Source organism: Ochlerotatus camptorhynchus, unplaced genomic scaffold, assembly GCF_037179485.1.
Source record: "Ochlerotatus camptorhynchus isolate MF236.1 unplaced genomic scaffold, CSIRO-AGI_Acam_v1.1 ptg000193l, whole genome shotgun sequence".
Classification (NCBI taxonomy): Eukaryota; Metazoa; Arthropoda; class Insecta; order Diptera; family Culicidae; genus Ochlerotatus; species Ochlerotatus camptorhynchus.
In genome coordinates, this window is record NW_027040683.1 from 1,845,210 (window position 1) to 1,873,196 (window position 27,987).

At 41.3% G+C, this 27,987-nt stretch overlaps 1 protein-coding gene across 2 annotated transcripts in view; it reads left to right on the forward strand.

Annotated features, from left to right (window-relative positions):
- Acsl (Acyl-CoA synthetase long-chain) overlaps positions 1-27,987 on the forward strand; it is a 104,456-nt gene that overhangs the window by 71,262 nt on the left and 5,207 nt on the right. For both annotated transcript variants that reach the window (XM_065223532.1, XM_065223531.1), the window contains 7 exons: positions 21,002-21,137; positions 23,059-23,704; positions 24,543-24,877; positions 24,940-25,079; positions 25,160-25,332; positions 25,406-25,669; positions 25,755-26,030. In XM_065223532.1, coding sequence (XP_065079604.1) covers positions 21,003-21,137; positions 23,059-23,704; positions 24,543-24,877; positions 24,940-25,079; positions 25,160-25,332; positions 25,406-25,669; positions 25,755-26,030 — 1,969 coding nt within the window. In that variant the 5' untranslated portion in view covers position 21,002. The remainder of the gene's footprint in view (positions 1-21,001; positions 21,138-23,058; positions 23,705-24,542; positions 24,878-24,939; positions 25,080-25,159; positions 25,333-25,405; positions 25,670-25,754; positions 26,031-27,987) is intronic.

A 27,987-nucleotide genomic window follows, 5' to 3' on the forward strand; every position in this document is an offset into this window, starting at 1 on the left:
GATCGTTAGAAAAATTGAGGAAAGCTTAGGGATGTTTAAGAATTTTATTGAGAAGTATTGTGAGCATCAGGCTAGTTTCTCAAACAAAAAAAGAACTGCAAAGCAGTTTCATTAACTTCAGGACAAATTTGGGAACTTTCAAGTAGTTCTGAAGACCTCAGTATAGTCCATTCTGATTTCCATTGAAATATACCTCAACATTTCGATGATGCTTCAAATTCAATTTTCTTTTAGTTTTCCTCGGAAATATCTTGAAATTCACAACAATAAGAAACCCTTTGGAAAGATTCCCCGAATATTCATTGAATTCATTTCAGATTTGAATTTCACTCCTTCCCTTGCAATTCTACTCACAGAAAGAATTCAGTCTCCTAAGAATTCATTGGCATTTCTCCTCACAAATTCCTTAGATTTCTTCTCATAATTTGCTAGGCAAACTCTCCTGAATTTAATTTCCGAATTAATTTGAAGATTTTTTTAAATTAAATACTTTATTTGTACAGGCTCTATCGAATAAACTTTACAGAGCCGAGTTATCATTTTCGTTAAACATTATTGATGTCTTATATTTAATGTTAAAGGAGCTGGACCGGATACTCGCGGTTGTCTCGAGGTTAGTGGAGATTTACAATTATTTTGGATGGGAAAAGGGAGAAGTAGGTTTGAAATGTGGTTTACGATACAAATATTTAATTAATCCTAAAACATGAACTTATTTCTACTCATCTTGAAAACGAACATAAAAAAAACCAACACGTACAAATTACAAATTAAACACAAGGTTAATCAAACTTACAATCTAAGGTACACACATATGAGCTTCATAAACTCCAGATCGAGTCTAGCCAAAATATCCCGAACTGGAACTTTAGGTTGTCTACCTCGAGCCCGAAGGGAATCGTACAGCTCAAATCTGACTCCACGATGCTCAGCACAAGACCAAATCATATGATCGGCGTCCTGGTAACCTTGTCCACATTCACAGAGATTGCTGTCCCCCAACACGGAACAAGTGAGCGTTTAACGAATAGTGATTGGACATGAGGTGAGACATCATACGAATGTAGTCTCGACCCATATCCAACCCCTGAACCAAGGACTCTTTGACACCTTAGTAGTGATCGAATATAGCCATCGTCCCAAACTCCCTTCACTCCACTTAAATATTCTGAGAGCTGACGAGTGACTGTTGACGGTAAATGAAGAAAAATTCTTCGTAGGCGATTTGTCGATCGTAAATATCGCCTTCTATAGCGCCCACGTTAGCAAGTGAGTCCGCCATCTCATTCCCCGGAATCGAGCAATGAGATGGGACCCATGTAAAGGTGATAACAAAAGATCTTAAAGATAAAGCACGTAAAAGCTATCGTATTTTCATGAGAAAATACGAGGAGTACTTTACCGGCCTCATGGAGCGAATAGCCTCGACAGAACTGAGACTATCCGTAAAAAGCCTTTGCAGATGTTCTGGAGCTATTCTCAGATTTAATTGTAATCCTCCTTTTAGTATTTTCTAATAGATTCCAAGGACCCGGATTCGTTTTCTCCCACAAACTTAAACTGAGGATAATTTAACCTCAGAAGACCCTGGGAATTTTCCTCTGAAGGAGTTGTGCTCCTCAGAAATTACTAAGAGTTGTCATTAAAATTTGCCTTCAATTCAATTCAGGGTTTCTTGAAATTCTACTCAAAACTATCAAGCACAAGCTTAAATTCCTCAGAACTATCTTGAAAGCAGATTGCATTTGATGTTTTTCTTAAAGATTTTTTCCCAGAACTTCCTCGAAATGAGGTCCTTAGACATTATAATGAAATTCCACAAGCTTTTAAAACTGTGCATGGACTTTGACTCCAGATTTCTGAAAATTTCTTGAAGTATTATCGCTATTAAGTCCAGAACTAGTTCAAATTTAAAATTTCTAGGAAATATTCATGTTCAAAAACAAAACGGTTTTTTTTATTTATTTGTTACTGAAGAATAATCCACTCCATCCATGTTCAAAGTGGGAATGAAAATAACGAGACAAAAGCTTGTATATTAAAATTAATTCTTTTCTTTAAAATATCATTATTAATAAAATCCTGAGGATTCCCGGTTTTCCAGGTTTTTGCAGTTATTAGGTCATAAACATCCTATTGAATCTTTCGCTTTAAAGGTTCATATCGTACATAAGTGTTTATATTTATTTAATAAGTCTAAAACATCAAACATGGTGTGCCATCAGAACAACTACTTTTCTTCTCTTAGGTCACTGTTTAGTCACTATTTTTACAACTATAAGTCACTATTTGGTCAATTATTTCTTCAACATGGTCACTAAAATCACTATTTTTAACAGCAGTGATCGCTACCAGCCCTGATTTACGTATTCGGTGGGTATGTCAGAAGTTAGCTTGGGCAGAAATTGCAACTGAATATTCTCCGAATAAGGCGATATTTTGAGCGATCGTGGCATTACGTTTTCGCTCACCAAACGTCTTTAAGCTAATCTTAAACACGCCTGGTGTTCTGATAGTAGACTCGTAAACCGCTAGAGGGTACGCTGCGAGCCGTGTCAATGGTAACTTGTCCAGGATCCGAACGAGAGAACGAGAGTTTTGATCCAAACAAAATCCCTTCGATTTACGGAGCTGGTTGCTCCTGGAGTAAACACCATGACAAACCTATACAAATATACAAGATATAACGCTTTTACCTGCAGCTTGCACTTCGCTTGCTGTTTCTCATTTTGATTCGCCTCATGGACCGAGGATCAACGGCTTTACTTCCCGTGATCAGAGATTTTATGCCTTAGAAAATCCCGCCGGCGCCGACTGGGATTGAACCCACACCCTTTCGAGTGAGAGGCAATCACGCTTTCTACTACACCACCGGCGCTGCTATACTTTCACTTCTGTTCTGTGCAGATTGTTTGATCACGACGTTTTATATAATATTTAAAAATGAATACTCGTTGACAGTGCTACTTAAAATACCTTAAAATATATTTAATATCGAAAATTGGAATTGGTTTAAGCATTTTTCAATTGACCAAACATACAAGTATTTTCACATTCTTGTACCGATATTTCGGTATCAGAGAATCACCCGATAATACCGGTAAAACCGGTACCGCAATCCTAATCATGCCCTTCGCCCTTCTGCTTATCGAACTGATACTGATATATTATCTTAACCGTAGTCGAAGCAAGCGCTTGGCTCAAGTACCTACCTATTACTCAATATTTAATACTCGTCTGGAAAAAACTAGATCATTGAATTCCCATCCCGGTCGCCACTATGTTTACCAACAAGCTTTGCAATCAAATCAACCATTCCAGATGAGGAGTTGCACGGTTTCTTTCGATCAACACGTGCTTGTTCCTCTTATCTTATCTCACGCTATCAGCCGTTATCCCAGTTCCGGCCGTCAAAGTCCATGTCAGATTGTTTCAGCCTCACCTATGAAGACCCGTCAGTACCACCGTCTTCGATCGGCTGAATCCCTGATAGTGCGACGAGGCATGTAGTAAATATGTGGTGCAACCTGCGTCGTTGCACCTGCATGCCTTTGGACTTTCATTTTCTTTCGATTCGAAACACAATTCAGCTGCCCCACCGGTAGCGACTTAAAGTGGATCAGTTTATGACTGCCGCCATCGTCGTCATCGTGGTTAACGAACCGATTTTCTTTTATCAATGAAGGGGTTGTAAATCTCGCCGCTCGGCAAGCGCTGCTGTGCTGCATTGATCCAACAAACGCCAAACGTGAGCATCCATTGGCGTATTATTATCAATGCAGTTTTGCTAATCTTAATAATTCGCTGCGCTTTGCGTTGGACTCATAAATATACTTACGTAACGATTTTAAACTGATCCGTAGCTGTAAAAATCGCAACGTGGGAAATCCCTTGCACCGAGGCCAGTGGTCTTAAAACTTAAACTTGATAAAATTAAATTCCTGGCGCTGGCTACCGCAGTACAACACAAGCCCGGTTTGATCTTATCAACCGTAGGTACTGTTTGCAGTGAAAGATAAGACCTTACCGATAACAGTGAGGCGGTGATTGATATTTTATCGAACTTCAACTCTCTGGTACGTAGCTACATGTCGGTTGGTCGGTGGCGTCGGAGTTCAGTTCTAGGCTTGACTTGGTCCGGTTAAGTAAAGTTTCTTGAACTAAATCGCGTGGTGCGTCGTGGTGTGTCGGCTCTCGGTGTTCTCTCCTCGGTGCGATTCGGTGTTGTTGGATTACCTGTTTTCGATTGAATTGATTGCGCATTTGGACGAGGGAAACAAGTGGAACAAGTAAGCATCATCATCTTTCCGAGCACGGAATATCGGTAGAGTAGTGGAGACGTGCGGAGACGATTTTCAAGTACCGAATTTGCATACCGGCCTCTTGCTTGACCGGTTCGGGGTTTGATTTTGGCTGTCAAATGACAGGCACTGATGAGGTCGTGAACCTCTTGATGTCGATGGCAGATAACGATGGATGTGATTTCAATTGCGATATTTACAGCTGGAGTTGAGATGTGAATAAGTGATAATTGTGAGCAGGAATGCCGTGAATAGTACACAGAATATCGAGATGGAATTTTGATTCCGTTGGATGAAATTAATGATTTATATTCTCAAGAGTATTGATTTTTAGAATATTGTTTAGGCATTACCTAATCTAATGCTGTATGCGTAGGTTTTAATAGTCATGATTTTCAACGGATTTTTGATTGGAGCTCACGTGACTTCGGAAAACTTCATCATAGGGGAAATGGCTCTAATGTTGGCCTATGGATCTAAGATTGGGCCCATCGCTAAAAATCTGCTATTTATCAATTTTATCTAGATGAACGCGTCATTGGGACGGTACTAATGGATATTTTTGGTCGCTATTGAAAATTTAGTCGATTGCTGAATTTATTTATGAGCCCAAATTAGGGGCATTTAGACCGACATTACATCCATCTCCCCTATATCTCAAAACGATGAATGTACGTGTATTTTTCATATTACCTGTATTACATGTGCAACTAATCGTATAAAATATTAACTTAAATCATCATATACCTACGATTTAAATTATGATTCCACATTTAAACTATCAATCAAATCTCGATGAACATTTCAAAAAATGTCCTATCTGCTTTGATCAACTCTCTTCATCGATTTTCTCTTTCTCCAATATCTCAGCTGCAAAAACATTCTTTGATGTGTTTGATGTTCAGGATGCTAGATAGGAACCTTCTTTATCGAACTATTTATCTGGCAAAAATAGGACGGGTCATAGGCTGTACCAGTGGAAGATCCATGAGGGTGGTCAATTCATGAAACTCATTCTGGTTTTCTACTTTGCTTCAAAAGGTTTTTGCGAAAAACATTCAGAAATATACTTTTATTTATAATATCAATAATAGTTAAACAAATTGTGACTAAAATTACAGTATTTCCACAGACATTCAACACATTCCATACAATCGGAAAATCCTGAAAAAAAATCGGGTATTCGGATTTACCGGGGAAAATGCGGGAAAACCCAAATTGCACCGGGAAAGATCATATATACTCATCCCAAGTAACTATTTTGATTTTATATTAGTCTTGCAGGCCATAATTTGGTCTTGAAGAATACTTTAAACCTTTAAACCTGTAATGTCACTTGGAATCAATCATCTTTATAGTACATTCATAATTATATCCTCTTGATTACAACTTTCATATTATTCTTTTCTCTTACTCGCAATCTGTTCATGCCCGAATCAAGCGATGATTTTGTCGTTGTTCCTACTAAGATAGCTAAATTTATAGAATTTCATATGGTGTCATTGCAAGAAAACTGCTTGAATTATTTTGCTACAGTTTTCCGAGTGAAGTAGTTCTAGTATAAAGGCTGAGCGAGACATATCCTGTTACGAAGCTACTTCAAGATAAAGAAGCAGATTCATGCCATCTCAAACTCCGACCATGCTTGGCATGCAAATGTTCGATACCGGACTCAATCAACGAAATAAAAACAAAATCATGAGATGATAACTTCTACAATGTACTGTAATTTGTACAATAATACTCATATTACTCATATTACTTTAAACAATCGTCACGTCGGTCATAGCTTGTTATGATTGCCTGAACAATGCGTAAAGAGCAAATCGAAACATTGAACGTCGCGTGATAGTGGAATTTAATCATGGCCTAAATACTTTTTCGTAGCCTTTTGTTTTCGGATTTGAAAGATCGTCGGTTGCAGTGGCTTGCTTACTGAGCAGAAAAACGCGGTCGCAGGCCCTTTCATATTAAAAATGTATGGTAAGATCGCTTGTTTATAGTGTATTTTGCTAAACCTTTCGTTGTCGTCGGTGCCGGGTTTGAATAGTTATAACAACTTGAGTAACGGTATGATGTGATATGACCGGTTTTTGCTTACTGAGCAAAACATCCTGAGTCTAGTCTCAAGCCTATCCACATCAAGATTCGTCAATCGTTTTATTTGTTAATATGACTACATGGTAATAACAGCAACTCGATGATTAAAAAGGAGCTCGTTTGCCTAGTAGCAAACGTTTTTGCTTACTGAGCAGAAGACCGTGGGTTCAATCTCAAGCTCCTTCGTGTTATACGATTGTTAGGACATCAATTCAGCTTATCGTCTACCAAAACGAACCCTGCTGCAAACCCAACCCTCTTACCCAACGTCCCTGTGATTCCTCGTGGAAGTGCAGAGGACTCCTCGGCTTCCATCAAAGCGAGTGTCACGTCAACACATTCCTACCCATTCCTTTCTTGACCTGCGTTCAGGCGCGGCTGGCGCTGGTATTGCCTAGTTTGAGATCACCAGTTTTTACACATTGAGGTTGATTGCTAGTCCCAAGCATCGTCTATTGGTTCTCTGTGTAATTACAGCTGGTCTGGTAATAACAAAGTAGCAACCGTGGGCGGTCAATCATTGTCATGCTCTTGCTCATGCCGCAGCAGCGACATACATCATCTTGAAGTTTTCCAATCAGCTTCAAGTGATAACGGCTCGGAAAATGACCTGTTATAAGACCTGTATATATGCTAAGATCTTTCTTAGAAAGTTCCAGGATTTTGTGGGTCACAGAAATGTTTGGATTAATGAATCGCTTCGACCTATCAATGGAAGTGTTCTTCTAGTTTTCCTCCACTTTTGAAAATTCCTACGCTTTTAGCTCCATTCAAAGAGAAGCAGCCGATAAGCAACAAAAGAGCTCTGGCCCTATGAACTTATGAGAAGATCCGAGTCTTGCTAGTGCATCAGCTCTTTCGTTTCCGTTAATCCCGCAATGACCAGGAACCCAATATAAGTTGACTTGATTATGACAAGACAACTTTTGAAGTGATTGAACACACTCCCAGACAAGTTTTGATGTATATGTCGCCGATTTTAAAGGATTTAGAGCATTTGACTGTCGGACATTATGTATATATTTGAACTCTTATAGTTTCTACGCAAATAGAACACTCTAAAATTGCTTGGATTTCAGCTAGGAGCATAGTTGGCCATCTGCCATCTTAAACCATCTATATAAAAAACAATCGATCCTGGACGAAGAATCAGACCATCAAATTGCCATGAATCACGCCCAGGATCAAATACTTGAAAAAGAAGATTGAAATTGTATCTTTGCTCCATCCAGTCTTCGTTGTTCCTTACTAGAGAGTTGATACTAAGATGTCCTCTAAGGTCTCCTTCAAAGAGTTTCGCTGACCTTGTAATCCTTAGAGCACACTTTTCGGCTTCTAATTGTACAAATTGATGCAATGGTAGCATTTAAAGCAAAGCATCCACTGCCTTCGATGGTTTACTTCTCATTGCACCTATTATTGAGAGAGTTGCTAACCTTTGGAGTTTTCTAACTTTCTCTGAGTAACCCTGGATTTCACAATTGCCGAGTAAATCCAATGGATCATTTTCGCTTTCAGTCCCCACTGTTTACCGAATGTTCTTTTGCTTATCCATAGAGCATTAGTAGCTTTATTTATTGCCTGCTCTAGATACCAAGATTAGGAGATCTTTGAATACCGAGATTAGTCTGTAAAACATAAGGTTCTGAATCCATACCTCTCACTCCAAAGTCATGAGTTCAAATCTCACCCGGATAAAGCACGAATGATCCAAGAGTGTGTAAATTACTATAAAATAAAAAAAATACTTTCCTTGAAATTGTGATAAGCATTCTCTAATCATCCTCTTGGAATCCCGTAAAGATTATTTTAAGATTAGTTTAAAAAATCATCAAATTAGTAAAAAAAATCATTGGAATTTCCTTGCATTTCTCTTCTCAATTCCAATCCCGAAATTTTGACCTTACTACATATTACATACTGTATTGTTTAGGGTCAACAGTTAAGCGAAATAATAATCTTTGTTTAAAGTAAGAATTTGTGTTTTATTATGCGATAAAACTTGTGACGGTACTTGGAGTATTTTATCATATTTATCTGTTTCAATTAAACTGGGAAAACTAGGTTAGACAACTGAAAAAAAAAACCCGAAAAAATAAGTTTTTTTAATTCTTAAATAGAATGGCCAGAGTGCATTTGTTTCAAGGCCGTTATCTTCAAGAAAAATTAATTTATTCAAAATTTTTTCCATTGTCTAAGATCACGAGAAATCACAAATTTTCTGAGGTTTCGAAAAAAAATAAACTCTGGTTCCGACATCTCTTCGTCATCTTGAAAGTTTTCCCAGATTAATATGTTGAAAAATAGTCTAGGAAAACTTCCAAGCGCTAGAGATTTTTTTTAAAGACCTGAATTTTGATAAATCTTTGAAGGCCGGAAGCTTTAGTGTCGACAAACATAGCAACATCATGTAGTAGAATCTTCTTTTTTTCAGATTGAAAATTTGTTGATTCCAATTTGATGGGCTTGGAAATCAAATTGGAATCAACAAATTTTCAATCCCAGATTTTAGACAATTTCTCATGGAATCTTTTCTATATTTTAGAGACATTAAATTTTTCTCGGACTGTTAACTTATATTCTACACTTTCTTAATTTGTTTGAATTGAAGATCACGAATTACTAAGTTCCAGCATTATTATTATATGGAAATTGTATACCAGAATCTGACAACTTTTTTGAAGATCAAGATTTTTCGAGAAAATTTTCCTCGTTCCAGAATAATGATAATTTTTCTTAGACTACGATCCAAAACAGTTGTCTAGGTTCCAGAGATATGAAAAATTATCTATGTTTGAAGTTTTGCAGAAGTTTCTATATTCGAGATCTTTAAAATTGCTTGTCTTGTCCAAGACTTTGAACGTTTTTCTCTGCGCCTCATTTTTTTTTCAATTTCAAGATTTCCTATTAATTTTCTATGTTCAATCTTTCACATCCCGAAATTCAACCAATTTGCGATCTGAGACTAAATTCAACTTATTCAATGGTTGGCTTCCAAAAAATCGTGGCAGAAAAATGAGTACTGTGTGAGGAAATGGAGGCTAGAAATTAATACTGATTTTACGGAAAAAGATTTATAAGATCATTAAACCATTTTATTTATTTTTTAAAAGCTTGTAAAATGCTCATGGTGGTTTGGGAATTTATAATATTTCTCAAAGCGGATCGCATTCAACGACAGATTGAATCCATATCTTTAATATCTTTCCGATCATGTCACTATTTGTCAATTTTTTATTGTTTTGGTCACTTTTTTCGATATTTTAGTCAATTGTATAAAATTCCCACTACCAGCCCTGCACATTGTAGAGTCTGCTGACAAAATTTTAACAGTATCTCTAAAGGGTTATTTTTGAACGCCTTTTTTGTTTAAGGTAGTTTAAGTTTTTTTTTAATAACCGGGAATTGATAAATGGGATTTGAATGGACACCCTGCACATTGAATATTTCTCACTGTAAAACAGCGTCGCTAAAACATTACCGCCATCTGTTGAGTACACTGTGGTGAGCAGTACGCTGAACAGATGGCGGTAGCGTGTACAGAGCTGGTAAATATCACGGCCGTCATGTGACAATGAGAAAACAGGGCCTCTCACAATCACGAGACGAAACCAACTATCATGATAAAGGGCGAACACGAAATTATTGCGACACCGAAAATGTCATGCCAATTTTCTTATAATGTTTAGAATCAAACCAAAATTTTAGGGTAGTTTTATACTTATATTTACTTCAAAAATCAAAAGAAAAGTTAATCGATGGAGCCTTGAGTGTAAAATTGAACGCATTTTCGCTTGATGCCCTCCATCAAAGTCTTTACAGTGTCATCCGGTACCAGTTTCTCAGTTTTTTTTCCATTTTCTTAACATGTCCTTCTCGTCTTTGACTGTCTTCTTGCTCTTCCGAAGTTCCCGCTACATTATTGCCCAGTACTGCTCCACCGGGCGCAGCTCCGGACAGTTTGGCGGATTCATGTCCTTTGGAACAAAATGGACAGAATTGGCCTCATGCCACTCCAGGACACTTTTAGAATAGTGGCATGATGCCAAATCTGGCCAAAATAGCGGAGCTTCGTCGTGCTGCTGCAAGAACGGCAAAAGGCGCTTCTCGAGGCACTCAGATTTGTAGATCTCGCCATTTACTGTGCCCTTTGTCACGAAAGGCTCACTCCTCAGTCCGCAAGAGCAGATGGCCTGTCAAATGAGATATTTGGAGGCGAACTTCGACATTTTCTTCTTCTTAAATTTGTCGTCCACATCGAACTTGCTCTTGCCGGTGAAAAACTCCAACCCCGGAATTGGCTTAAAATCGGCTTTTATATACGTTTCGTCGTCCATCACACAGCAGCCATATTTTGTCAGCATCTTCTCGTAGAGCTTCCGTGCCCGAGTTTTAGCCGTTGATTGTTGCCGCTCATCGCGGTTTGGGAAGTTCTGTACCTTGTATGTATGTAGTCCAGCTCTCTTCTTTGCATTCTGGACGTAGCTCTGCGACATGCCGATCTTTTTAGCCAAATCACGGCTTGAGATGTTGGGATTTGCTTTAATCATCCGCTTCACCTTTCCCTTCGTCTTTTTGTTCTCCGGTCCCGGTTTTCTTCCAGCTCCTTTGCCGTGGTACAACGTCAACCGCTCCTGGAACCGCTTCAACACTCTGGAGACGGTTGAATGGTGAATGTTCAACATTTTTCCCAACTGCCGGTGCGACAGGTCAGGAAATTCCAGGTGTTTGGAAAGAATTTGTTCTCTCAACTCGCGTTGGTTCACCTCCATTTTCGTTGAATCGAAAAACACGACTTCGAGTTTGACAGCATGTACACAATACACATCAATGAGAAAGTGTGCAAAATTTGGTTGATTTTTACCCAATGGTAAAAAAGTTATGCCCTGTTGAATGTGTCGCAATAATTTCGTGTTCGCCCTTTACTTCTTGTCATTTTCCAATGATCTAGCATTCATGCTAATAATTGTCATACGGCTTTGACATCAGCATTTCTAACTGATTTAGATGAATTTAGGCAAGCAACAGAATGTAATCGGTAGAGTGTACAAGTATCATTAATATCAATAAATGAGCTAGTAATAGCGATGTTAACAACACAGTCACGTTCCGTCATGACAAACAAATCGATAAGATATTGATCGTTCTCCCGATGATAGTGACAGAAGTAGCACTGTAAATATCGCGTGAGATCTTTCATTGAAAACGAAATTTGCCAGCCCTGAGTGTGTAAACGTCAAACGCAAGGGACGCCGCTGGTGGCGGTACTACCAACTGCGATACTTTTAAATTGATCGTTAAATGCTTGTTCGATGAACAACTTACTACAGTTATGTCTGTTTGTCTGTGGTATTTAATTAGTTTGAAGTATATTGTTGAATGCAGGCATATCATAATCCTTAAATTTTCCGTGATGTTTTTACACTTTCATCCGCAATATTCTTCTGAATTTCCCGGGAGAAGAAAAGAATTCCATTTGAAGTCTCTAAGAACTGATGTAGCAATCCGTTCACTAGCAACGAAGATTTGAGAAAACCTTTAAAATCAAAGAGTTGGTTGGAAATGCTATCTAACTTGAAGCTTTAGTGTGATAATTTATTAGCTAGAGAATGGTCTTAGAAAAGGGTAGGTTTATAGTTCAGGTAGAGTACGCCAGTATAAAAATTGAATAGAAGTTGAAAATGAGCGAAGGGCCATTAATGCGACAGTACAAGTCAAACGCACACTTCTTTGCCTAACCCGTACAATGTACGCGGAGATTTGAAGTATGTCCAATTTCCAACCAACTCTGAAAATCGCAAACATCGCGTATGAAGTAACATAAAAACACTTTGAATGTAACAACTCAAGGCGGGAGTAGCCAACTTCTTATCAATTTTCAATAAATAATAATAAATTAATCTAATCTTATAAATTATCACACTAAAGCTTCATGTTAGATAGCATTTCCAACCAACTTTGAAAATCGCAAACATCGCCTATGAAATAACATAAAAACACTTTGAATGCTTTAAAATCATTTCTGAGAAATGCTAGAATAAATTATAGTAGTTATGACAGGCTATTGCCGGCTTTGAATATAAGTTTTTTTTTGTGAGATTCAAACTCGTGACCTTGGGGTGAAAGGTATGGCTGTTAACCACTACGCCGGAATCGCCCCCAAAAATAAGTTTGAATATGTATATTTCATGTTTATTTAAGCAAATTAAAACACCACTTGTAACATGTTTCTTTCCAGTATAGTTTGATTAAGAACGATTCAAAGTACACAAACCAGTGTAAAAATTGCAATAAACTCGACTGCAAATCACACTCAAACATAATGTAATTTTTGTAAAATTGTAAAATGTCGCATCTAAAATACAGCATGTGTCCGTTGGAGGCCTAAACGTTGGTTTCACCTTGTAAATAATTGTTGAAGCACAGCAGAACACATTTAGAAAAATAAACGTAGAGATATGAATCGATTTTCATGAAATTGTAATTACGGATGTTCCGGAACTCCCAGAGAACCATCATGTGGCCAAGGGGGGGGGGGGGGGGGCTCACATATTTTTAGTACATCGTACATACATTTTGAAGATAAGCAGAATACGTTTTGAAAACAAATTGTGGTGAGACTAAGGAATGAGTTTTATGAATTTATCACTTCTCTACAGATGTTTCGAATCTTCTGGACGATTACCATTTGGCCAAGGAAGGCCAATTAATGGTATTTTTGAAGCATAGCAGTAAAAATTTTGATAATTAAATCTTGGAACTAAAATACGAGTTTCATGAAATGGTAAATTTTACGGAATTTTACTACCCAAGTAACAATCTAAATGCTTGGAAGATTTATTCTTATTTTATCATTGTTTTATCATAGCATCCCTTCCAGCCTGTGGTTGTATTACGGTTTTGTGTGCTTGTCATAAAATCAGGCCGTCAAGTCGTCTATAAAACTGTTTTATGACTAATAAATTAAAACTCAGACTTCATAGTTTTAACGGTAGCTGTAAGGTGGTTCTGCATCACTACTTATAACTGAAGAATAAAACCAAAACAAAACATACAATTATGTTTTATGGTACACTTTTTATGACCGATATAAAACTTGAAGCAGTCTTAGACCTTCATTAAAGCTTCATTACAACTATCATCTTTATCAGAGGCCTAAGATTCACAGATAAGAAATATACTGCTACAACAAAAAATACTCTGCAATTTTTTGTCATTATAAAAAACAAATCTATTCAGATATATGAAATGAAAACCCCTTCTGAACACGATGAAGATGAGACGATCGACAATATGAAACTCCTGGAGGAACTACAGTTATACGATCCCTACATAAGGCACAGTGCGGTGAAGGAGCTCTTAAAAATATTGAACAAGTGGCTTTCCGATACACTTCCGAAAGATCCACGAACCCTTCTTAAAGCAACGCCGACAGTTTCACTAAATCCGTTTGGAGATGGCCAGTATTGACATCACGGCTTTAAACCTTGTATTGAAAAAGCTTTTAGTGGATCCAATAAGCATTTCTTACATCTTGATTACAAGCGAAAATAGGAGGATCGCTTGGAATGTTGACTTTTTGACAGGTGGTCATGGTTTTTGTTTTGTTTTGATTTGCTGTACCGAATAAAACCAGCAAGCTAGTTATATAGCTTAAATATAACTTAACGCTCTCAATTTGGACTACGAAATGCTAAGATACAACCATTAGGTTTATGTTATGCTATAGAATTCCAATCTAGGAGAATATGTTATATTGAGGTATTTTTAAGGAGTAGCAAGTTATAACGAAAAAAAATGTCGCCGTATGAACAAATTTCACACAGTATGAATAATTACGCTTTAATTGATAGGCAATAAAACACTTTCATACATCTATGTAAAATTAAATAATAGGGTAGAGCACTACTTCGGCCTAATCGCCCATTTTGGGCCTATCGAGCAGAGAACTTCAAATAAATCCATGATTTCAGAGTTAACAAGTCAATTATGCGTTTGGTACGATACTTTAGTTAATAAGCTACCGAACGAAGTCAATGAGAACGCGTGGTATGAAAGTTTGCACCCATTATTCCCAAAAACAAAAGAAGCGCTCCGACCGAATCAATTTTTATCTTCATACGATAGGCCGAAGTGAATTCATTGGCGTTTCAATTGCGTTTCAATGCGTTAGGCCGAGTTTAAAATCCGTAGGCCGAGTTTGGCGTCAAGAAGCAGTGTTGGACTTTTGACAATATCTCAACGATTGGTTTCTTGTTTTCAAATCTTATGGTTTGTACGGAAAGGCAAATAAATTTGGAAGCCATCAGTAATAATAACATTCCGTTTGGTGCAAAACTGGTCTAGATTAAGAAAGACTAAGTGCGTGTTATGCTTAATAGGCTGGAAATGGGGTAATTAACCCTATGTGACTGGTTATTGCTCAACAGTAGTAACAGTTTTGTACTAAATAGATAATCTTTGAATGACTCTTTAATGCATGGTGCTAATGCAGACAAATTAAAAATATCCCTATATTTTAGTATTCATATGGCGCACTAAATTTATGCTCCTATTTGGTATAATAATCACCATAAATATTGCACGGCATGCTGTGAAGCATATACAGATTGGTTTAAAATTATAATAAAGTCGTCTTATTTTCAATGTACAATAATATCAGCCATTATTACCAACTGACAAGGATCATGATTTCACATCGCAATACATCACAATAAAATATTTCTCAATATTAACTATCATCCAAAAACCCCAACTTAAAACTTTCAAAGTTGTCAAAATGTTTTGCGTATCATGTTTTATCAACTTCTTCAGGAGTGGTTTATGCGGTTGTAATATAGTTTTATGGTAGTCATTAGAAGGCTGTTAAAACTTTCTGACCTGGAGGAGGTTTTATGTTTTCATTTTTAACAATCACGTCTAGAGTGTGATAAAACTGACATAAATCCTATGCTCCTAAAGTAGTTCGCATATCAAGTTTTAATGACTGCATTAAAACTGGGCCAATTGGCCATGACATGGCTGTATTGCGGTTCTCAGGAGATTGTTAAAGCAATGTGGTCGTCAGTGAAGGTTTTATAATTTGGTTATATCAACTGCTATAAAACTTAAATAAAACAAAAATTGTTGCTTGGGTACGGTCATAAGAGGTCCAAATGCGTATTGCTTTTTGTAAATAGCTTTCAAAAACAGTAGAAAACAAACCAAATTATAAAAAGAGTTTTATGCAACGATTATTCTTACGAATGTTCTAGATCTCCTGGAGTGCCATCATGTTGCCATGCGAGGTCATAATCTTCTTTGTACTTTCTAAATAACTTTTGAAGCACAGCAGTAAAATAAAAAGAAAAAGAAAAAACAAATGTAAAATTGTAACAAGATTTCCCCAAATTGACCACTCTTACGGATGTTTCGGATCTTCCGTAGGACTGGCATGTAGCCATGAGAGGTCCAAATGTTGAAAAAAAAAATGTGCTCGTATTGCCCTTAAGTAATATTTTGTTAGGAAAATCTTCAATGTTAATTAAAATCTAGAAAAACATCGTGTCATGTAAGAAACCAATTACCATTTATAAAGCCTCTGAAGGAAAATGAACGATTAGTTATAACTAATAATATACTTTATTTTCTGATTCAGAAATCTTATAACAGTTTTGACATTTTGAGCTAGTCTAACATTTTTCGAATATTTGCTCTAGAGAAAAGTATTTAAGTAAATATTCAAAATAAGATCAATTAGTTGATTTTTAAGCGGGTGGCCACATTGCCCCATTGGCCATATTGTCCCACTTTCCCCTACTCCTACATCTCTTCTGAACTCACTATTTTTTTCATTTAAATACCCGTGGACGCCAAACTGTGTTAGAGTCCATAGAGTCCATAATAGACTCACTAAAATTAAGTCCCACAATATCGCGCAATTCTTATACCGGTGAAGTGCCTGTAATGTTGTGCTAATAAGCCAAACGTCTCCGCCATTTATCACCTAGATCAGCGGTTCCCAACCTTTTCAGCTCCGTGACCCGCTTTGTGTTCCGCGGTCCCCTGGAAAGTACCTTGTATAAATTACACTGAGATGAATAAAAACCATTCATTTGATCTGTTAGGTATTCGTTTTATTTCAAAATACTATGTAATCAACAACCAACAAGCATTCAGTGCGATTGTTGTAGATCTCAAATCAAGTTACGATGCTTCATTTGTGATCATGCCAAACGTTCAATCTATTTCTTGTCCTGGTTTTAATGTGGAGAAGAGTTGAAAATCCGCTCTCGTACGTATGTACGTACGAAGATGCAAATGGGACAAGGATCTTCAATGTCTGCTAGGAGACTTTGGGATACGACATGGCACGCCAGAACTACTGGTTCAAATCTTTATCACTGAACAAATCACGAGATGAGGAATCATTTCTCTGGTCCAAATATTCATCCTGTGTTTCATCAAGACTTCCACATACATTGAGGAAGAAAACGTGTTGCGGATCAGCATCTTCTTGTATCAGCTCAGGGAAACACAGCTCACATTGATATCCAGTGAATGAAAATTAGCAATAATTTCTGATTAAAGATCCGAATTTAGCTCGTTCGCTCTAGGCCAGTTTTGCTTGACTGCTTGAAGATCGTCTTGGAAGTGAATTAGATGGGTTTACTAGCCATCGGCTAAAAATCTCATTAATAAAGTATTTAAAAAAAGATTACTGGCCCCGTAGTTTCAAGTCCAGCGAATTTTGATAGCCAACTGTGTACCAACTGTGTGTTTGAAACAGTTCTACCGATTTTGAGCGGGTCGGTTTTCATCTCTTTTTGCCAGTGGTGGCGGAGGGGGGACACCCCTCACTATCCCTCTCCAAAGGGGGAGTTTGGTAAAGAGAGATGAAAAAACCGATTTGTACCTTTCTTAAAAGTTGTTCTAGCTCGCTATTCTAATATCTATATGCAATCTTCACACTGCCGTAATCTAACGGAACTATCAACTCTATGCTTTCATCTACTCCATCTATCGTATAAAAATTACCACTACAGTCTGTTATTTGAAATTAGCATCTTCAACTATGTAAATCGTTGACTTCACGTAGAAGTAATACTAAAACATATAGTCAAAGAACAAAACATAGGTCCACTGTAGGAGGTCCTTGGGAGTCCTGTCCAGCTGGGATGTCCTGACGGCCGAAGGAATCGATGGTGCTAAATCCTGCAGTATAACTTCGCCGCCATCAAAAAGCGCAGTACAGCTGCTTGAGTTGAGGGCGTCTGGCACTGGACCATTCCGTTGCCCACGCTGTCCGCATTGTGCAAGTGATCCATCTCTTCGCGTCTTGCAACGGCACCTTGTGCGAGTACCGAGAATCCATGCGTAGGTAGTGTTTGGTGGCTCAACCTTCAGGATGCCCTGGATCCAGGGGTGGACCGGGACCTCCGACGAAAGGGCCTGAATAACACTGTGGGAGTCCGACAGGATCAGAATTGGGTGATCCGCAGGAACCGCGACGGCATTAAGAATAGCCGCTTCTTCGGCCGAGAACACCGAACATTGTTTTGGCAGATTTCTACTCGTTGGGGAAATGTCACCAGCGATTCGCATTCCGACTTCAACTCTTGATCTTGACCCGTCCGTGTAACGATGCATGTAGTTTTGGTACAATGCGGTCAGCTCTGCTACCGATCTTCTAAGGGCTACGGAATTGTTCCCGGCTCTGAACTTCTCCTTTATCCGGCTGTCGATGTTTGGTGCGGGAGATTGCCAACTCTTATCTCCGTACCAGTCAATCTTGGCTACTGCACAGTGGTTCAGAATGCAGATTTAGGTGGAATGATATGTTTTGAGCCTGAAATTGAAACTTTAGACTAAAAGTCTCTTGTACAAAGTTGTTCCTTATAGTAAGGCCCTCATTCTAGGGTGGTTTTTATTATCCTTAAATCCAAAATCTAACTTTTTTGTTTGAATAAATTAAGGTATACATTTTTCATTGTCATAAAAATGAGGGCCCAACTATAAGGAACAACTTTGTAGAAGAGACTTTTAGTCTAAAGTTTTAATTTCAGGCTCAAAACATATCATTCCACCTAAATCTGCATTCTGGACCACTGTGCACTGGAGGGAGCTCTGCGTTGGCGATTGTACGGAGAACTCTGTCCCCCTCGCTGAGGAGGCAGATTCTGTCGTTTCCAGCAGTATTTGCAGAAAATGCAGCGGCTTTGTTGGCAATGGATGCGTAGATGCGGTACCGGAAAGGGGATCAGGGCCCGCAGACCTGATGTCGGTACCGGCAAACATGGCACGTAGCGCTCTTTCCAGCAGACAGTTTAAAACCTTTCGGAGTGGCCCATCTGGCTACGGCGGAAACCCCTGCTTGGACTCTAATCCTCGTTCGTTCCGGAGTTTGACCTGTAGCTACGATTAGCACGTCGTCTGCGTACACGAAAATGTATATGTTCTCTGGTAACCGCTCGAAGACACTGTTCATGCGGGATTTGGTATTACCTACCGAGACTCAGAAGGATCTGCCAGTCAGGAAATTTTGGACGAAATGGATCATATGGCCGCTATGTACGGTTGAAGGCTTTCGCAATGTCCAGGGAAACCAACTCCGTATGGAGACCGTTATCCTTGGCATCCTTGAGGAGCTCTCCTAGCGTCGCAAAATACGTGGGTGTACCGTGGCCTTGCCGCAATGCGTGTTGGCGATTGTCTAGAAGGCCGCCAGGCTCGAGAAACTGCTTCAGGTGTCGGTTGACCATCCGCTCGAGCACCTTTGCCATGCAGCAGGTGAGCGCAATGGGTCGGAACTTCGCCACGTCCCGTGTCGGCTCGTTTGCTTTAGGGATGGGGACAACCAAGCTCTCCCTCCACTGCTCTGGATACGAGTCTGTCTGCCAAAGCTGGTTGAAGAGTTCCAGCATTTTTACTTTATCCGGGGTAGGCAGGCACCCTGGTTTTGCGTTGCTTCTACTAAGCGCGAACTGAAATCGTGGTTGATCCTCAGGTTGTTCGTATCCGGAGAAACTCGAAAACTGCTTACGGACGAAGTCGATGGGTTTGGTAGCCGTTGAAAGGTCGCCTCGTGCTTGGAAATCGCAGAGAGGTCAGCGAAGTAGTCGCCAAGCTTATCTGCAACGATTGCGGGGTCGGAGACTGTAGCGCTGTCTACCTGTATATGCAGTGTGGCTGTAGAGCTCCGCCGAAGACTGTGAGGCATTTATGCTTTCGAGGAAGTCTTTCCAACTTGATCGTTTGGCATCTCGGACCAATTGGCGACACTGGTTGTGTCGTTCTCGATAGGTAACGAGCACTTTTTCCCTATCCGGATCATCGAGGGTCGTTTGATTCGTCGAAGGGCTTTTCGCCGGGCCTTGACTGCCTTCTTCGTTTCCTCGTTCGACCATCTGACGGCTTTAGGCCCAGGAATGCTGCTGGTTTTCGGGATGGTTGCTGACGCAGCTGCGTTTATTGCTTCAGTGAGATTCTCGATGCTGTCAGGGTTACGTTGTTGAAGGAGCAACTGGAAGGTTTCACCGTAACTCTCCCAATCGACTTCGTAATAGCGCCACCGAGGTCTCCGCGTTGTTGCCGGTATAGCGGCGGCAAAGAGTTGCACCTGAACCGGGTAATGATCGCTACCGTAGAGGTCCGGATTGACGCTCCACTGCCTTCTTCCAGCGAGGGAAACTGCTCCAAACTGCTGTTAAGAAGGAGACCCACCGTCATCCGTTGCTGTTAGATAGTAATTTGTGAATAATTACTACCTCTTAGTTAAAGGATGTGTCTTCCTCCAACAGACCAGAGCTGTCCTGACCACGTCCTTGCATCTGGTGGGGAAAGGAGAGAGATGTAAGTCCGACACTTACGTAAGAGAGATGCAGAGAACTCTACGACCCCTCATACCGGGAAGGGCGGAATTTTGTTAGCCCAGCGAATTTTGATGCACACAAATTTATTGAACAAGCGCTCCTTCCACACTAAAATTAGATTTTGATTCCGTCCTTCAATTCAAAAGCACGGTTGAGAACATTGCTTTTGGACAACCGGCGCCCAACAGTATAGAAAAGAAGAACCACGTGATCTGAATTAATAAACAAGTGTTCAGAGCTTCAGATTTGACATAGTTAACAATTTTGATGACAGAATCAAGTACTTTTAACATTAGTTCTGGTAGAGTCTCGCGCTTAATGACAAGTGCATATCGAACACCTGTGGCGTATGGAGCAAGCTCTATAATGTGTTTCTGAAATCTTGATTTGTAACCAAGCATTGCTAGAGCGCCATCGGTAATAACTCCACTTACTTTTTCCCACTGTAAGCCACCCGATTCAAAAAATGTTTTGATTTTAGACATAATATTGTCACTTTTGGCGCGGCCTCCCTTTCGGCCGCGGACCACCGGTTGGGAAACCCTGACCTAGATGATACGCATTCAGTTGACACTCAATCCTTCTAACACCCGCATGTGATTGTTCTGTTTTTGGTTTTGCACGCATTGTTATTTACAGTTGTAATTCTACTAATCAATCTAACTTTTAGCATGTTATCAGTGTGGCTTGGTTTCCGAGTAGATAACTAGTCTAAATACCATTTAATAACATTGCTTTTTTCAATTTCAGCATGGAAAGCTTCTGGGTGCAAACGGCGATCGGTGCGATCAAGATCATCGCCATGGTGTACGACATCATCACGTTCCCGGTGTACCTAGTGCTGCAGCGGCCCTGGAAGCGAAGAGCCCTCGCCAAACGACAAAAGGTACGTTTGACCTTGCAGCGGGAAAAACATTGCATGCACAGCATGCTGGGATTAATACCTAGGAGATAAGCGAGAGTAACTGTTGTGTGTTATGCAAAAAAAAAAGCGTGAGCGCGAACAATCGTAAGCAGTGATTAGGTGATATCGCATCGGTGATGTTTATGACGCACTTAGGTAGTTGATTATCTATTTTTGGGGCGCAGGTCGGGATTTGTGAAAGCCCAAACACTGGGTAGATAAGCAACCAATCTCATTTAAAGAAACGATAAATTCATCCGTCTACGTCGTCGTCGTCGTTGCGGGTTTTCACTTCAAAGGCATTGTTTTGGGGGCTGTAAATTACAATTCTCAGAGCTTAGCATTCTGAACTCCCGAACGTGTAATCATTTTCAGTGAGGTTGCTGATAGCGGAATTTCTGTAGGGGACTTTTCAGCTAGCTCACGTGTAGCTAGCCGCTCCGTTGCGCACTCCGCTTGGATATGAATATGGATAGGTATATGAGTGCATGCATATTTGCAAGTGCGATATTCTTGGAACTTGCTACCGCTGATGGTTGAGTGGGCTTTGACTAATTTTGAACCGAGGAACAGTAACGGAATCCTGGAAATAGTACCGAGCTCGTTTATGCATCCTACGTGTTTCCCAATTGGAAGAATGGTATTTCATTCCGAGCTGCGTTCTAATATGATTTGGTTGCAACAGGTCACGAACCTGCAGTTGATCGCAGTAGAGTAGCTAGGAGCTCTGTGTGTACAATGAACTTGCTTTTGTCGAAAACCGACTGGGATAAAGTACTGTAAGAGTATCGTTGATTCGACAAAGCTTTGCGAAGCCAACACATTCAGAAAGTAAGTTTCAATTTAACAAAATTAATGAAGCTATTCCAAAGTCCCGTCCAAAAATCCTTCGGGAGTTCTTCAGAACACTATTGTGCACTAAAACCCCAAAGCAAACAAAAAATCGAGTCTTGCAACAGTTTACCTGAGGCGATAAAAATGGCTCATAAAAATCTCTTATCTAACTTCCCCGCAACCGAACATGACGGCAATAACAACCTACCACCAGCACAGCAACGAACGAGACCGAGGCAGTTTGAAAACATGACCCGACTCGGGGCCAAAGTCCAAACCGGGCTAAATCGCGCACATCACATTAATTGAGCTGAAGGATGTGGTGTGGTGTCGGTGTGTAAAGCCGTGCAGAATTCCCCACTCCACCAGGGGGTTTTTTTTTCTCCAGAACTACTCTACTCTGGTGCAGCACGGACAGACTGCTTACATCATCAGATTTGCCGCGTAGGAACACCTCCTCTTCGTTTCCTTTATTATGATATCTAACTACAATGTATCGCAAAATTGAGCGTACACCTGAATTGACACACAACACTGTGTGAATAGAGATAATTTTTTGAAATCTTAGAGCTGGTCTAGTTCTGGACTTTATTGGCAGAGCCTGTACGAAGTTAGATCAATTTTTAGTAAATCGATCGATTTTCAACTGTTTTCGTAGTTTCAAAAGGTTGGTGCATTTGGTTATTTCAAGAAAATCAGCAGCACGCTCAATTTTGAGATACACTGTAGATGTTTTCTGCCAAGCTAACGAAATGGAACCGGCTGGCGGCAGGAAGGGGAGGGTTTGTATAGTCAGAGGTGGTAATTTGGTGCTTAAAAAAAACAGGCAAACTCTGATATCAATTCTCACCACATACCGTACTCACGCCAAATGTGTGTGTGCGAATGAACATGTGAACTATTATTAACCGCCGGGAAGCAGACGGGAGAATTCCAGCCCCGACTCCGCCAAAGTCTATAAATATGCCAAGGTCGCGCGTTGCCATACTCACGATCACGCGTTTCGATTATTTCGCATCCGATCCAGCGCAAAATGATTGATACCTTCTTTACACTCTTCTGTTTGCAGGCCAAAATCATCCAGCAGGATGACAAATCGATCACATACCGCGGTGTGGATTCACCCGGCGAGATGCACGTCAAGATGCTGCAGAACAACATCGACACACTGGAACGGATGTTCGAATTTGTGACCAAGGTGCACAGCACCAAGCGGTGCATCGGAACTCGTAAGCTGATCAGCGAGGAGGACGAGGTGCAACCGAATGGGCGCGTCTTCAAGAAATTCAACATGGGAGACTACATGTGGAAGAACTTCATCGAGACGGAGTACTCGGCCGCCTGTTTCGGCCGGGGTCTCCGGGAGCTGGGTCAGCAACCGAAGCAGAACATTGTGATCTTTGCCGAAACGCGCGCCGAATGGTTGATCGCGGCTCACGGGTGCTTCAAGCAGAACATGCCGCTGGTCACGATCTACGCCACGCTCGGGGACGAGGGCATTGCCCACGGTATCAACGAGACAGAAGTGACGACGGTTATCACATCCCACGAGCTGCTGCCCAAGTTCAGAAGCGTGCTCGGCATCACGCCTAACGTAAAAAAGATCATCTTCATGGAAGATCAACTGGAAAAGACCGACACCACCGGCTTCAAGGAAGGTGTGGAGATCATTCCGTTTTCGACGGTGATCGAGAAGGGACAGAAGAGCAAAATGCGTAAGTGTTGATGTTGGTGAATGAAGCCTGATTGGAACTTGACCACGAGAAATAGTTATTCTGGGTAAATTTGAATGAAGCAATCATGCCTCAAAGTTTTTTGAGAACCACACTGCTTTTACTTGTTTCTGAATTAAAATTTATTGACCGGTTTTTGGTACACTGCAAATTTGATGAGTACCCCAATTACCGCTCTTTACAACATCCTTTTACCATAGAGGTAACTCTAAGACTAGAAGGTCCCGAATAAACGTGTTCAACTTTTTGGCTCAGCTCTGGTACTCTCTTCAGTCCCAAGCTAATCGATGCACCCCTCGAAACATAGGAAAATCCACGAACAACACATTTTATCTGTCAAACTTTCATAGCGAATCAAAACAAACATAGTGTAGTACTAGAATTCCGACTAGAATGGGGTACGTTAATCGATTTGCTTGGGATCAATTGGCTAGTCAAGTAGTGAGCCAATTTAAAATCGTTAGTTTCCATTGGTTGCTTTTACTTTGGTCTTGTTTAGGATTAATTTAACTGTAAAGGGCTGTGCACAGATGGATTTTGAGAGGTTTCGGACCAAACCACCAACTCCCGCACCTTGCGTGGACGATCTTGCAAACATGTTTTTAGAATTTGTATGAACCATGAATTTGCCCCTCCCACTAGGTCAGCAAAGTTTAGTTTAAACATTGCATCCTTGAAATAATCCTAAAAAAAAAATCAAATAATTAAATCCTTTTCAAGCAATATTACAAGCTAGCTACCTACAGTGAATCATGACTTCGCCAGATCTTTGAATTTTCTCTAGCCTCCCACCCATTTAACTACGATTTCCACTTTCCAGCCGGCAGTTCCCCAACGCCCGACGACACGGCCATCATCATGTACACATCCGGATCCACTGGCACGCCGAAGGGTGTCCTCCTGTCGCACGCCAACTGCATCGGAACCATGAAGAACTTCTGCGACATCTTCAAGATCTACCCGGACGACGTGCTGATCGGATTCCTGCCCCTGGCGCACGTCTTCGAACTGTTGGCCGAAAGTGTCTGCCTGCTGACCGGTGTCCCGATCGGATATTCCACCGCGCTGACGCTGATCGATTCCAGCTCCAAGGTCATGAAGGGGTGCAAGGGTGACGCCTCCGTACTGCAGCCGACCTGTATGACGTCCGTTCCGGTAGGAAAACTCTTAATACTTCTGAAAAAATCACACCTCATTCGGATTTTCCTACAACACAGCTCATCCTGGATCGTATCTCGAAGGGTATCAACGCGAAAGTGAACGCCGAAGCACCGATGAAGAAGGCCTTCTTCAAGTTTGCCTACCAGTACAAATCGAAATGGGTTGCACGAGGATTCCAGACGCCATTCTTGGACACGTAAGCTCCCCGCTCTTGAAACTGTCCTGCGATTACAAATTCTAAAAAAAATGAATCCCCTTTTCTGTTGTCCTCTGCAGCATTCTCTTCAAGAAGATTGCCAAACTGATGGGAGGACGCATCCGCGGTGTCATGTCCGGTGGAGCTCCATTGGCGGCCGACACACACGAACAAATTCAGCTGTGCTTGTGCGTTGAAATGATCCAGGGCTACGGACTGACGGAGACGACCGCCGGAGCTTCCGTTACTGACAGTAAGGGGCCTGCGCTCAAACTTCCTCTTTCTTCATTTGATCGGTTTACTAAAACAAAAACCTTTTTTTCCAGAATGGTCCATGGAGTACAACGTTGTGGGAGCGCCATCGTCGTGCAATTACATCCGGCTGATCAACTGGGAGGAAGGCAACTACCGAATCACGAACAAACCATACCCGCAGGGAGAGATCGTCGTCGGTGGAGCGACCGTGTCCAAGGGATACTACAAACTGCCTGGCAAGACCGAGGAGGACTTCTTCGAAGAGGACGGCCAACGGTGGTTCCGGACGGGAGATGTCGGAGAGGTGCATCACGATGGCGTGCTCAAGATTATCGGTAATGGCCGCTCACAATTTCTCAGCTGCAAATTTGAACTATCTTCCTAACGCTCTCTTGTTGCCGTTGTTTTCTTTTTTTTCAGACCGTAAGAAGGATCTGGTCAAACTGCAAGCCGGAGAGTACGTATCGCTCGGCAAGGTGGAATCGGAACTGAAGACCTGCCCGGTGGTGGAGAACATTTGCGTGTACGGTGACTCGACCAAGCAGCACACGGTGGCGCTGATTGTGCCGAACCCGCAGCACCTGGAGGAGATTGCCGAGCGGCAGGGAATGGCAGGAAAGGAATTCGAGGAACTGTGCGCCTCGCCGGTCATGGAAAAGGCCGTGGTGCAGGAGCTGGCCGAGCATGGCAGGAAATGTGAGTATCGACGTTTTGGAAAGCATGCGGGTTGGAGGATGCAACGAACGCTTCAATGCGAGGGATGCCATAAACGTAGCAAAGACACAAACCAGTTTGAGGCAAGCGTTTCGCAGTGGGGGTGTATCTAGAATGTTTCTACACCGCCGTTGGTGAATCTCGCGCTCAAATTTGAGTGGGAAGCGGCTAGTGATTAGCTTCTAACGCCGCGTTGAGTCCTGTTGAATAGTCCGCACAGATACGAACCCGGCCGTTTGGTTTACGTACAGCCACGATTGGAGCAGCCCACTCAGAGAAATCGATGGGCTCGATGATACCCAATGATTCCAACCGTGTAATTTCAGCATCCACCAATGGAATTGTGTTGAAAGGAACTGGCCGCTTGGGACAGAAAACAGGTTGAGCATGAGCATGAGCAATGTCCTAGTGAATCGTTGAACACATCTGCGTGCTTGGCCTGGAATTCACGTACTTGCTGATCGATTGGGTTTGTCTTCACTTGGTTGCAAACCGAAACGATGGGAACTGACCACAGCTCGAAGAGTTCGATTCAGTCAATGCCTAGCAGGTTCAGATTAGCAGCCGTTCTGACGAAGCATCTTCCTTGTGCAGTTTTGCCGTTGATTCTCACTTCACACTCGAACTCACCCATCAAATGGAGCGGCTTGCCTGACGCGTTCATTGCTTCAATGGTTGGTTTCTTGATTGCAGGTTTGCCCAGATAGTTCCCGGTTTGCTTCGAGATTACCGTGATGTCGCTCGCTGTGTCCAGTTGTAGCTTGGTTTCCACGCCGTTGATGAATGTAGGAACGAACTTTCGCTTGCTTGAGTGTTGAGCGATATGATTGACGATGTATACGCCACGGGATTTTGCCTAGCAGGGTTTGCTTGATTTGTTCGATGACTTCTTTTTCTCCCCAGCTTGAACGGATTTTGGTTTGGAGAAGCAGCCACATTAGCCTTCCTTGTGACCGATACGGTTGCACTGCTGAATGCAGAATGGACAATCCCGAACATAGTGCATCTGGCCGCATTGCCAACAAGGTGTGCGAGGCGATTTACCTTCCGTCTTCGAAAACTGTTGTTGTCGAGAAATTCCCTTCTTCTCCTGAACTGCGTGCACCGTTGGTTTCGAGCTTGACTGACGCTCGATCATGGATGTGTCCGCCTTGAGATTGACGAGCCGTTGATAGTCGTCGATCAAGTTTTGGAGTGTTACGGGAGCTTCTGGTGTTTCAGCTTCGATCCGGGAGAGTAGCCTGGCTCGTATGTATGCATAGCAATGGCTTTTGAGATCGCAATTGAATCACGTTCTTGAAATCGAAATCTTCCCCAGCACGGTTGACTTTGCCTCCGTAGCTGATGATGTCTTCTGCTTCCGATTTCACCAGCTGCAGGCACTGATATCGCTTGTTGAAGATGGAGGCTTGTGATCCGAAGATCTTCTTGAGGGTTTTTCGACTGTGTCAGCCAAATTGACGTCTTTTGGAAGCTTCGGCAGGATGTAGTTGGTGTACCGGGTGTGTGACGGTGTATCCAACTTCCTCAGCAGCAATCGGACCTTGGCGGCATCTTCCAGGCTTCGTGGCATCCACATCGAAAAGATCCGCGTACCGGCTGTACCACTTCTCGAAGGTGATTCCATTTTCCGGGTCGAACGAAAAATCGCTGATGTTTGTTGCCAAGGCCTCGAGTGTTTGATCCGGGTTGCTATGGACTTGATTGGGTTCTGCTAGCTTCTGTAGGAGCGCTGCCATCTGGAGAATTGCTTCCTGAAGTTCTGCCATCGCTTCTGGTTCTTGAATCCTCGTCGCCAAATTGATGTGTCCAGAAAGTAGTTCCGGAATAGAAAGTTAGCTTGATAAATACTAGAGATGTTTCTTTACTCTAGGTCTAACGTGTCATGCATCAATACTTTTAGTAGTAGTAAAATTTACGTTTATTTTCTGGGTTTTTA